The following is a 12,340-nucleotide window of genomic DNA, read 5'->3' as shown; positions in this document are numbered from 1 at the left end:
GGTTAAGCTCAGACGTCCCTGTCATTGGTTATTCTCAGACGTCCCTGTCATTGGTTAAACTCAGACGTCCCTGTCATTGGTTAAACTCAGACGTCCCTGTCATTGGTTAAACTCAGACGTCCCTGTCATTGGTTAATCTCAGACGTCCCTGTCATTGGTTAATCTCAGACGTCCCTGTCATTGGTTAATCTCAGACGTCCCTGTCATTGGTTAATCTCAGACGTCCCTGTTATTGGTTAAGATCAGACGTCCCTGTCATTGGTTAATCTCAGACGTCCCTGTCATTGGTTAATCTCAGACGTCCCTGTCATTGGTTAAGATCAGACGTCCCTGTCATTGGTTAATCTCAGACGTCCCTGTCATTGGTTAATCTCAGACGTCCCTGTCATTGGTTAAGATCAGACGTCCCTGTCATTGGTTAAGCTCAGACGTCCCTGTCATTGGTTAAGCTCAGACGTCCCTGTCATTGGTTAATCGCAGACGTCCCTGTCATTGGTTAAGCTCAGACGTCCCTGTCATTGGTTAAGCTCAGACGTCCCTGTCATTGGTTAAGCTCAGACGTCCCTGTCATTGGTTAAGCTCAGACGTCCCTGTCATTGGTTAAGCTCAGACGTCCCTGTCATTGGTTAAGCTCAGACGTCCCTGCCATTGGTTAAGCTCAGACGTCCCTGCCATTGGTTAAACTCAGACGTCCCTGTCATTGGTTAAGCTCAGACGTCCCTGTCATTGGTTAAACTCAGACGTCCCTGTCATTGGTTAAGCTCAGACGTCCCTGTCATTGGTTAAGCTCAGACGTCCCTGTCATTGGTTAAGCTCAGACGTCCCTGTCATTGGTTAAACTCAGACGTCCCTGTCATTGGTTAAGCTCAGACGTCCCTGTCATTGGTTAAGCTCAGACGTCCCTGTCATTGGTTAAGCTCAGACGTCCCTGTCATTGGTTAAGCTCAGACGTCCCTGCCATTGGTTAATCTCAGACGTCCCTGTCATTGGTTAATCTCAGACGTCCCTGTCATTGGTTAAGCTCAGACGTCCCTGTCATTGGTTAAGCTCAGACGTCCCTGTCATTGGTTAAGCTCAGACGTCCCTTTCATTGGTTAAGCTCAGACGTCCCTGTCATTGGTTAATCGCAGACGTCCCTGTCATTGGTTAAGCTCAGACGTCCCTGTCATTGGTTAAGCTCAGACGTCCCTGTCATTGGTTAAGCTCAGACGTCCCTGTCATTGGTTAAGCTCAGACGTCCCTGTCATTGGTTAAGCTCAGACGTCCCTGTCATTGGTTAAGCTCAGACGTCCCTGCCATTGGTTAAGCTCAGACGTCCCTGCCATTGGTTAAACTCAGACGTCCCTGTCATTGGTTAAGCTCAGACGTCCCTGTCATTGGTTAAACTCAGACGTCCCTGTCATTGGTTAAGCTCAGACGTCCCTGTCATTGGTTAAGCTCAGACGTCCCTGTCATTGGTTAAGCTCAGACGTCCCTGTCATTGGTTAAACTCAGACGTCCCTGTCATTGGTTAAGCTCAGACGTCCCTGTCATTGGTTAAGCTCAGACGTCCCTGTCATTGGTTAAGCTCAGACGTCCCTGTCATTGGTTAAGCTCAGACGTCCCTGCCATTGGTTAATCTCAGACGTCCCTGCCATTGGTTAATCTCAGACGTCCCTGTCATTGGTTAAGCTCAGACGTCCCTGTCATTGGTTAAGCTCAGACGTCCCTGTCATTGGTTAAGCTCAGACGTCCCTGTCATTGGTTAAGCTCAGACGTCCCTGTCATTGGTTAATCTCAGTCCTATGAAGATTTTATAAAGCACTTAGACCCAAATTTACAACACAGTGCTATGTCACAAGTGAATGGGCTATAGCGCTGGAAAGGGTCTTGTGGAATAACACGGTTTAGTAACTATGACCCAAAGTCATATCCTTATTCTTGGATTTGCTTCTGTTTTATGAGCATTGGACAGAATGTATATATGTATATATAAAAAAAAAATGAAATCTAAATATTATTACCTGCAATGCCATAGCTATCTGGACAAACCAGTCCACCACTTGGCTCTCGACTAAAAGTTTGCTTTTTTGTTCCTTCAGTTTATGGTATAGATCTCCGCCTTCACAGAAGCCCATAACGATGTATAGCAGTCCATCCTCTCCCTCCCATGATTCTTTGTAGGCCACTATGTTTGGATGTTTGAGTCGAGAGAGGAGCTGGGCCTCTTGTTCTGCTGCTTTCCGCTCACGGCGAGGGGCATTCAGAAGGTTCAGTTTCTTAATGACGTACTAAAGAATCAAAGTTAGATTTCATTACATGAAGAAATAAGAGTTTGAAAATACACAAGCATTAAAATCTATTCTATGGAACTGGAGCCTTTTATTGGACGACTTTCCATTTCGACCAAAATTGTATTTAGAGGCACAGAAAAGAGAGCGACTGAAAATCTTGGAGCCAATTCACTCGCATAATATCTAAATAATGCAGAGGATTAAAAATTCCTCTGTCCCAAGTATCCAGAGCCTCACCTTCTGAAATAGTTGCTAACATGGATTTTTTATAATGTAACCCCAACTGTTATATTCATTTAATTTACCTTGTTCAGTTGTCTTTTGGAACAAAGTACTGTTTCTAACTCATTGAACCATATGTCGAGTGTATTTGTACTCTGTAAGTTTATTGAAGAAATTAAAAAAAGTATTTTCTTCAGAAAAGTTTTGTTAATTTACTTTACTTAATACACAGCCAAAATATTATGACCCAACTAAATATCAAGCAAATCAACAAGATAGACCTCATTATGTAGAGAACAGGCTAAAGTGCTTAGTATATGATTAAAAATAACATATTTTAATACTTCTACTGCAAAAGAAAAATAACACTCTAAAGGAGCATAGACATACCTGTACTTAGAAAGGTACATATCTGGCTGGTATGTTCCGTATTATCACAAAGTCTATTTTCATTCATACATGCAATCACATGAAAGTGCCTATCCGATACAGGAAGGAAGTAGAGGATCTCTCATTGGGGGCTATATTTCAATCTTCAATGTGAAGTATCTATCCTATATGCAAACGCTGGTGCATCCAATTATAATAGTAAAAAGGGAGCAGGATGATGCTATAATATACTGAATTAGGGGAGGGTGATAATAAAATCCAAAATATGTACAACACAATAAATAAAATGTGCATTAGAAATATAAAGGTTAGAAGGGGTAACAGGCCTGGACCTACCCTGGGACATAGAAACAGTGCTCCTACTAAAACCCAGTGAGGGCCTAGAGAGAAAAATAGACTACCTGATAACACAGATCCTATCAGCAGCCAAAACACTAATAGCAAAACACTGGAAGCAGAACGACCCCCACCCCTATTACCGAGGTTTTACACAAGATAAACTACATAATGACTATGGAGAGACTCACAAGCCTGATTCATGACCGGCACCACACCTTCCTGACAACATGGGACCCGTGGGAGACATACATTTGGAAAAATCCAATAGGATCGACGAATTAAGGAAATCCTTTACTGGGTAAACTGACTTAGCTATGATTAAGGATGCTACATGTGTATTTGAAATGTACGCTCCCTGGGTGGAGCGCATGACAGATGATACCCTACTACCCCTTCCCCCCACACCCTTTTATTTTCTGTACCCACTCCCCACCCCTTCCCCCTCTTGTGTTTTCCCCTTTGCTTTCAGTTTGAAAAATAAAAAAATATACAAGTTAAAAATAAAAGAAATATAAAGGTTAAATAAAATGAAGGTGCACCGTGAAAATGATAATTGCTATTTTTGCTAAACCCTCCTGCTGTCTGACTTTAGCACCTCTGTACAATAAGGCGTGTGATAGTGCAGGAGAGAGGCTGGTCAGCAGCTGGGGAGATGCCGGGCCCAGCTGCAACAAGAGACCAGGCTCCAGTGCTGGCCAGGCGGGCTCCCCTGCAACCACCAGCAGGACATTGAGGGAGAGAGGCAGCAGCTTTGGAGGGAGGTAAGCCCAATGTAAGTATGTATGTGTGTATATGTATGTATGCATGTTGAAAGAATTATTGACAGGAGGGCTATACAGAAGAAAGTGGGTCTGGGGTTACTGGTCATCCATTTTGTCTCTTTCGTTTTATGTGGACGTGTGATAAGTGTTTGTGAGTAAGGATGAGTTTCACTGACATTAGAAGTACCAAGGCTGTGCCTGTGGCTTAAACGCCCAGAATTATAGCGATACAATTTATCAGTAAAATAAACAAATAATAGGGGAGCACACAATGAACAGTATATAATGAGCACAATGAACAGTATATAATGAGCATTCACCCCATCAATATATTTATATAGATACACATCCATTTGCATCACTGTCAGTGCTTTGACTGGGGAATCTACCCCTTGAGCACTGGGACTAGTATCCACCACATCTGGGAGAATTTAGTCTCCGCTGTCTGTTTTATCTTTTGCTCATTATATACTGCTCATTGTGTGCTCCCCTATTATTTGTTTCTTTTCATGCATTGAGGATCCGGGATAGATCCTGGTGGGGTTGAGCCTCAGGAAGAGACCTATTATCTGGGGGCACCCTGCGTACCCCCGGTAAGGTAGTATCTTTCTGGATTTTATTCTTGCATCTTTGTTTACGCCAGTGAGTTAGCGCCCAGGCATTTCTTTTCTTGTTCTGCAATTTATCAGTACCCTGACGCACTTTGTTATTGTACCATTTCTGTATGAAAGGGTGTATGAGTGGGCAAGGTGTGCTCTGAGACTATTTCAGGACTTCATGTGCTTCCTAAAGAAATTGAAACTTAACTTTGGTAAAAACAACTATTATGGGAGGTATTTTATGCTAATCAAGCTCAAATAAAGCATAAGTACAGTTTTTAGATTGTAATAGGGCAGTGCCGCCTTATCTTCTGTAAGCAAGGCTATAAATACTGGGATTGGGACTGCTCCATCCCAGATCATGCTGATGCTCCTTGCTGATATATCATCTCCTTGTGCCCTTGCAAATAAAGACATCTTGATACTCACTGAACCTGTCTGCAGCTCTTGGTGCCCCAGTGGTACCCCTGAGAAGGCTGCAGGGGGGCGGGGGTGTGTGTGTGTGTGTGTGTGTGTGTATTTGGGAGGGTAGTATATGTATGTGTATTTGGGGGGGTTATGTATGTATGTATTTGGGTAGGGATAGTATATGTTTGTATTTGGGGAGGTTATGCATGTATGGATTCGGGGAGGGATAGTGTATGTAGTTGGGGGGGGGGGGCAAAAGTGTATGTGTGTATGTTTGTGTTTGGGGGATAGTGTGTATGTAAGTATTTGGGGGGGGGATAGCGTATGTATGTATTTGGGGGGGGTTATGTATGTACTTAGGTAGGGATAATATATTTATGTATTTGGGGGTGGTAGTGTATGTATGTGTATTTGGAGGGGTAGTATATGTGTATTTGGGGGGGGGGGTTATGTATGTATGTGCATTTAGGGACGGATAGTATATGTATGTATTTGGGGGGGTATGTATGTATTTGGGGAGGGGTATGTATGTATTTGGGGAGGGGTAGTGTATGTATGTAGTTGGGGGCAATAGTGGGTGTATGCATGTGTTTGGGGGGGGGGGAGAGCGTATGTGTTTGTGGGGCGGGGAGGTGAAATGTCCTAATGTAGTGATTATTCACCAGAAAGTGGAGCCATGCCGCCCTCTCACATATAAATAGCTCTCGCACGTTTGGAATCCCTGCCGGGTTCGATTCCTATGCTAGACTTTTTCTCTCCATTTATTTACTTATATGTGAGGAGGGCAGGGGGGGGGGGGGTTATTGCGTGGGGGGGGGGGGGGGATTGAGTGAGAGGGTGAGAAAATAAATACACAGGACCAAGCATATTTTGATTTATTTTGCGTTTTTTGCTCAAGGGTAGAAATGACAAATCACACTGTTTTGCACAGAAAAACTATGGGGGAAAAAATAAAAAAGGGATTAATTATTGGGAGATGCATTTTATTCCCCCACATTATTTCCTTTCCCATTTTGCCCCATGTGCATAAGCTTGTGATTTGGGGGTGTCAATAGGAGAGGTTAGGGAGGAATTACATGACACATTCTGCAATAAGATGTATTAAATTGCATGCCCCTGTGCAACGCCATCTCCCTTCAATCAGCGTAAAAAAAATGCCACGTTTAACTTTTTGCTCTCACGCTGTCCTCTATTTTTCATGTCCTTAGTTTCTACCAATCAAGACATATTACTTTAGCCAACAAAATCCTCTTCAACAAACCAATCTATAGGAAAAAATAAAATATATATTTATATATTACTGTATGCTCATTTGCATGTCTTAGACAGGTCTGCAACCCTGCCTTTGGAAGCACTGTGTGCTGGGTGATAATGGTGAAAGGTGGGGTTGCAGACCTGTCTAAGACATGTGGTCCTTCTCTTTGTGGGAGAGAGGTAGAAGGCCCTTATATTTTAGTAATACCGAGTAACAGGTAAGTGGACCTCGTCTTACTGTAATAGAGAGGCAGTGGAATGTGGCAGTTGCATCTTTCTAATAAGAATTCCTTATGCTTCGTTTTATTACAGTGGCAAATTCCTTGAATTTATTGTGGTCGAGAGAAAATGTTTTTTTTTATATTAGTTAGTGGAACCCAATCTCACTGCTTGGGTGGTAACCTAATTTTCATCATACATCAGTTGCCCAATTACATTTCCATATGAGATCACCCATTCAAAAAGCAGCACAACTCTGTCATAACCAGCAGCATCACACATGGACGTCTTTTGGATCACCATTGTTGCCTTCTTAAAAAAACAAAAGATTCACTTACAATAGAAAATCAAGTGGTTGAGACAAATGTGATTGGAATGTGACTCGAATCTGTTATTAGAAGAGGGTAATATGCAGGGTCGGACTTTGACCTTCTGAGGCCCTAAACCATGTCATGTCTAAAAGGCCCCACAAATTAGAAATAGGATTATTCTGACTGAAGGGACCATTGAAAATATAACCATGAAACTGAAATGAATGTAAGCATTGTTATATACAGATATAAAATAAAATGAACAGTGTTTGCACATCACATTTATTTTAATATTACAAACAATTATTTTGTGATTTTTGGAGAGCAAAGTCATTGATGATGTCTTCAAATGATAAACTACGAACTTAGTTACTTTCGATGCACATAATACTTAGGGTCATATTTTAACAAAAATGCCCATACTTGGAGCGAATCTCGTTTTTCCCATATCTTCATCATTCCATTTTAAAACTTGAAATGCATTCATATTTTTTTTTTTTTATAATTTTGAGGCCCCAACCTGTACCTTAGTTATCTTATGCGTAAGTCTGGTAATGGTGATATATATATATATATATATATATATATATGTAACTTTTAGTATTTTTTAACAGGAAGAACACTTATAAATAATTCCCAGTGGAAAAGATGGTGACCCTGACCTTGTAAGAAGATTATATACTATTTTAATCCACATCTCTCAACTGACCCTCACGGAAATTAGGGAGATATTGGGTCACCCACACTTTCACTATACCCACAACATATCACTCCCACACTCCCCAATCAACATGATGAGAGCTATGCAAAGTTTATGGGGGCATCTGACATGGCAGAAGGTGATGGACATGAGTGACACAGTGACACTGACTGAGGGCGACACTGTGACACTGACTGAGGGCGACACAGTGACACTGACAGAGGGCGACACAGTGACACTGACTGAGGGCGACACAGTGACACTGACTGAGGGCGACACAGTGACACTGACTGAGGGCGACACAGTGACACTGACTGAGGGCGACACAGTGACACTGACTGAGGGCGACACAGTGACACTGACTGAGGGCGACACAGTGACACTGACTGAGGGCGACACAGTGACACTGACTGAGGGCGACACAGTGACACTGACTGAGGGCGACACAGTGACACTGACTGAGGGCGACACAGTGACACTGACTGAGGGCGACACAGTGACACTGACTGAGGGCGACACAGTGACACTGACTGAGGGCGACACAGTGACACTGACTGAGGGCGACACAGTGACACTGACTGAGGGCGACACAGTGACACTGACTGAGGGCGACACAGTGACACTGACTGAGGGCGACACAGTGACACTGACTGAGGGCAACAGTGACACTGACTGAGGGCAACAGTGACTGAGGGCAACACAGTGACTGAGGGCGACACAGTGGCACAGACTGAGGGTGACAGACTGCGGGTGACAAAGTGACAAGACTGAGGGTGGCACAGTGGCACTGACAGAGGGTGGCACAGTGGCACTGACAGAGGGTGGCACAGTGGCACTGACAGAGGGTGGCACAGTGGCACTGACAGAGGGTGACACAGTGGCACTGACAGAGGGTGGCACAGTGGCACTGACAGAGGGTGGCACAGTGGCACTGACTGAGGGTGGCACAGTGGCACTGACTGAGGGTGGCACAGTGGCACTGACAGAGGGTGGCACAGTGGCACTGACAGAGGGTGGCACAGTGGCACTGACTGAGGGTGGCACAGTGGCACTGACAGAGGGCTTACATACTGTAGCTGTGATTACGCTGATTGTGTTGTATGGAGATGTGAGCTGGGAAGTATAATGCTGCTACTGCACCAAGGACGGGCCGCCTCGCGCCCCTCATCCCGCCTCGCGCCCCTCATCCCGCCTCGCGCCGCCTCAGGGAGACGTTACCTGCTTCCCCTCCGCCCGGTGCTTGGCCAGGCTGACCTCTCCGTAACTCCCCTTCCCCACGGACCTGACGAAGCAGTAATCCGCCATACGGCTCCCCGAGGCCGCGCGCAGCTCCTCCATACTCTGCTGCAGGGTTTACGGGCCGACATGCGGCCCCGCAACCACCGCGCGTCTCACCCGGCTTTGCTTGCCAGATAGCCGCCAACATGCAAACTCAGACGCTGCTTCCGGGAGGAAACCCGGACATCAGCTTCCTGGTTGCCAGGTAACGGGGCGGAAACGGCCAAGATGTACTACCGCGACAATGTAAGGTAGCGCCATCTACAGGACAATGTAAGGTAGCGCCATCTACAGGACAATGTAAGGTAGCGCCATCTACAGGACAATGAAGGATAGCGCCACCTACAGGACAATGAAGGATAGCGCCACCTACAGGACAATGTAAGGTAGCGCCACCTACAGGACAATGTAAGGTAGCGCCATCTACAGGACAATGTAAGGTAGCGCCATCTACAGGACAATGTAAGGTAGCGCCATCTACAGGACAATGAAGGATAGCGCCACCTACAGGACAATGAAGGATAGCGCCACCTACAGGACAATGTAAGGTAGCGCCACCTACAGGACAATGTAAGGTAGCGCCACCTACAGGACAATGTAAGGTAGCGCCATCTACAGGACAATGTAAGGTAGCGCCACCTACAGGACAATGTAAGGTAGCGCCATCTACAGGACAATGTAAGGTAGCGCCACCTACAGGACAATGTAAGGTAGCGCCATCTACAGGACAATGTAAGGTAGCGCCATCTACAGGACAATGAAGGATAGCGCCATCTACAGGACAATGAAGGATAACGCCACCTACAGGACAATGTAAGGTAGCGCCATCTACAGGACAATGTAAGGTAGCGCCGCCTACAGGACAATGTAAGGTAGCGCCGCCTACAGGACAATGTAAGGTAGCGCCGCCTACAGGACAATGTAAGGTAGCGCCGCCTACAGGACAATGTAAGGTAGCGCCGCCTACAGGACAATGTAAGGTAGCGCCGCCTACAGGACAATGTAAGGTAGCGCCGCCTACAGGACAATGTAAGGTAGCGCCGCCTACAGGACAATGTAAGGTAGCGCCGCCTACAGGACAATGTAAGGTAGCGCTGCCTACAGGACAATGTAAGGTAGCGCCGCCTACAGGACAATGTAAGGTAGCGCCGCCTACAGGACAATGTAAGGTAGCGCCGCCTACAGGACAATGTAAGGTAGCGCCGCCTACAGGACAATGTAAGGTAGCGCCGCCTACAGGACAATGTAAGGTAGCGCCATCTACAGGACAATGTAAGGTAGCGCCACCTACAGGACAATGTAAGGTAGCGCCACCTACAGGACAATGAAGGGTAGCGCCACCTACAGGACAATGTAAGGTAGCGCCACCTACAGGACAATGAAGGGTAGCGCCACCTACAGGACAATGTAAGGTAGCGCCACCTACAGGCCAATGTAAGGTAGCACCACCTACAGGACAATGTAAGGTAGCGCCGCCTACAGGACAATGAAGGGTAGCACCACCTACAGGACAATGAAGGGTAGCGCCATCTACAGGACAATCTCTGGTAGTGCATCACCACAAAGGGTAGAAACGCCACACGGTGCGCGTCTGGAATGTAGGTTGGTCGAGGTTGGATTGATATGGAGCGTCGTTATACTTGCCAAGGTCTGGGTAGGACAGGTCTGGGTAGGACAGGTCTGGGTAAGACAGGCCCGGATCGTGGAGGTACTATTAGCCGTAGTCGGATTGGAGAGTGGTCGTTGTCCGAGTGTCGAGGTCAGGGTTGGAAAGGTGCGGATCATCAGAGATAGACGGGTCGGTACACTGAGCAAGGTTCGGCAAGGCAAGACTGTGGAGGCAGAGATGAGGAGAACAGCAACGTAGCAATAACTATGCTCAGCCATGTGCCAATGGGAGGAGAGGCAGAGCGGAGGCACGTCCTCTGCGGGAGCGGCGATAGGCAGAGGTGCAGGAGACAGCCAGCACCTATGCAGCTGATTGCGTCTGTTGACACGGAGCTTGTGTGCGGTGCACCTGTCAAGTACACGCGCCCTGCGCCGTTGGTGCGCAAGTGCAATCCGGAGGAGGGACCCTCCGCCCTCAGCAGAGCCGGGTGCGCGCCTGCACGTAGCGCTGCTGAGAGCAGGCGCGGGTCCCGCCGGGAGCGGGAACCGTGGGGTTTGCGGAATGTAACGCGGGAGCGCACCGAGGGCGGCGTGACTCCCGGTTCCTTACACCCACCCCTGCTACCAGCAGAGCCCCTCCTACCCCTGCCACCAGCAGAGCCCCTCCTACCCCTGCCACCAGCAGAGCCCCTCCTACCCCTGCCACCAGCAGAGCCCCTCCAACCCGCCACCAGAAGAGCCCCTCCTACCCCTGCCACTTGCAGAGCCCCTCCTACCCCTGCCACTAGCAGAGCCCCTCCTACCCCTGCCACCAGCAGAGCCCCTCCTACCCCTGCCACTAGCAGAGCCCCTCCTACCCCTGCCACCAGCAGAGCCCCTCCTACCCCTGCCACTAGCAGAGCCCCCTGCCACCACTGCAGAGCCCCTCCTACCCCTGCCACCACTGCAGAGCCCCATTGCCTCTGCCACCACGCTCCAAAAGAAATGTAAAACCAACCCTCCTGTTTCACTCCCTAGCAGTTATTATTACCTGCCTATCCAGGCATGAGCCAAATCCCACATACCCTGTCCCGTCACTCACAAGCACATAGTGAGGAAGTGGGAGGGGCTTAGCTCATGCACACCTATTAGAATTTTGTAAAATCCCCAAACAAATGTTATATACAATCCGAACAGAGATCTGCCAAAATCTGCACGGGAGAAACAGTTGCCAGATCCGGGAGCATCCACCCAAATGTTTTACTATCCGATCCGCCTTCGGATATCCGTGGGCAAATCGGATTTTGGTAAATATTCTGCGGACTGAATCATGCCTAATTCGCGGATCCCTACAGAGCAAATCCTATCTTGCTAATCCACACGTAAAATAAAAATGGAAGGGGAAGGATATGGAGCTGTGCACTTATTATTCCTTCGGGACGCAAATTTAAATTTGTGCACACATGCATGCGTGCACTATTGTGCAGTGAGCAATAAAACACCATCACATGCAGCATGCAAGGTACCTTTTCATCTCCCTGGAACGCATGGGTTTAATTGCGATTAGATGTCATGTTAGGCTTGGTTCTCGCTGGCTGCTGCGGCGCCCGCTGGTACAAGTGCCGCCCCACAATGCAGAAAGGAAAATTGTGAGCAGAACTAGCGACGGAGTGCTAGGCCACGCCCACAGCAGTTCAGCCAATGAGGGCGAACCTGCCGGGTGAGTTCATGGCCGCGCCCCGTCACGCCCCACGTCTTTCCCCCTGCAGACCAGGGAACTCGGCTGCACGCGCCGCAAGCCTGGCAGGTGCGCGTGCAGCGCAGACAGCGGGGCCATAGCCTTAAGGCTGCGGCCAGGGTGGGAGAGCGCTCGCTGGCGCTCGAGCACCGTGACATCAGGCGCTGGGCGTTTCATGGCCAGCCAGTTGCACGCTTGAGGGGGAGTGTCAGAAGGCAAGGCCTGCACGTCACAGAGCTGGAGCTCACGTGACGCATCAGC

General features: G+C 47.7%; 1 protein-coding gene across 4 annotated transcripts in view; it reads right to left on the bottom strand.

Moving 5' to 3' along the window:
• The window catches only part of NEK4 (NIMA related kinase 4), a 56,085-nt gene extending 47,081 nt beyond the window's left edge, over window positions 1–9,004 (bottom strand). The window contains exons 1-2 of one of the 4 annotated variants that reach the window (XM_075574999.1): window positions 8,759–9,004; window positions 2,004–2,270 (exon numbers count right to left, since the gene is read on the bottom strand). In XM_075574999.1, coding sequence (XP_075431114.1) covers window positions 2,004–2,270; window positions 8,759–8,902 — 411 coding nt within the window. In that variant the 5' untranslated portion in view covers window positions 8,903–9,004. Of the gene's footprint in view, window positions 1–2,003; window positions 2,271–8,694 lie in introns of all 4 variants that reach the window. The other 3 variants (XM_075574997.1, XM_075574995.1, XM_075574996.1) reach the window with 3 other exon arrangements.
• Window positions 9,005–12,340: the final 3,336 nt, after the last annotated feature.

Source organism: Ascaphus truei, chromosome 17, assembly GCF_040206685.1.
Source record: "Ascaphus truei isolate aAscTru1 chromosome 17, aAscTru1.hap1, whole genome shotgun sequence".
Classification (NCBI taxonomy): domain Eukaryota; kingdom Metazoa; phylum Chordata; class Amphibia; order Anura; family Ascaphidae; genus Ascaphus; species Ascaphus truei.
This window is presented reverse-complemented; position numbering and strand designations above follow the sequence as displayed.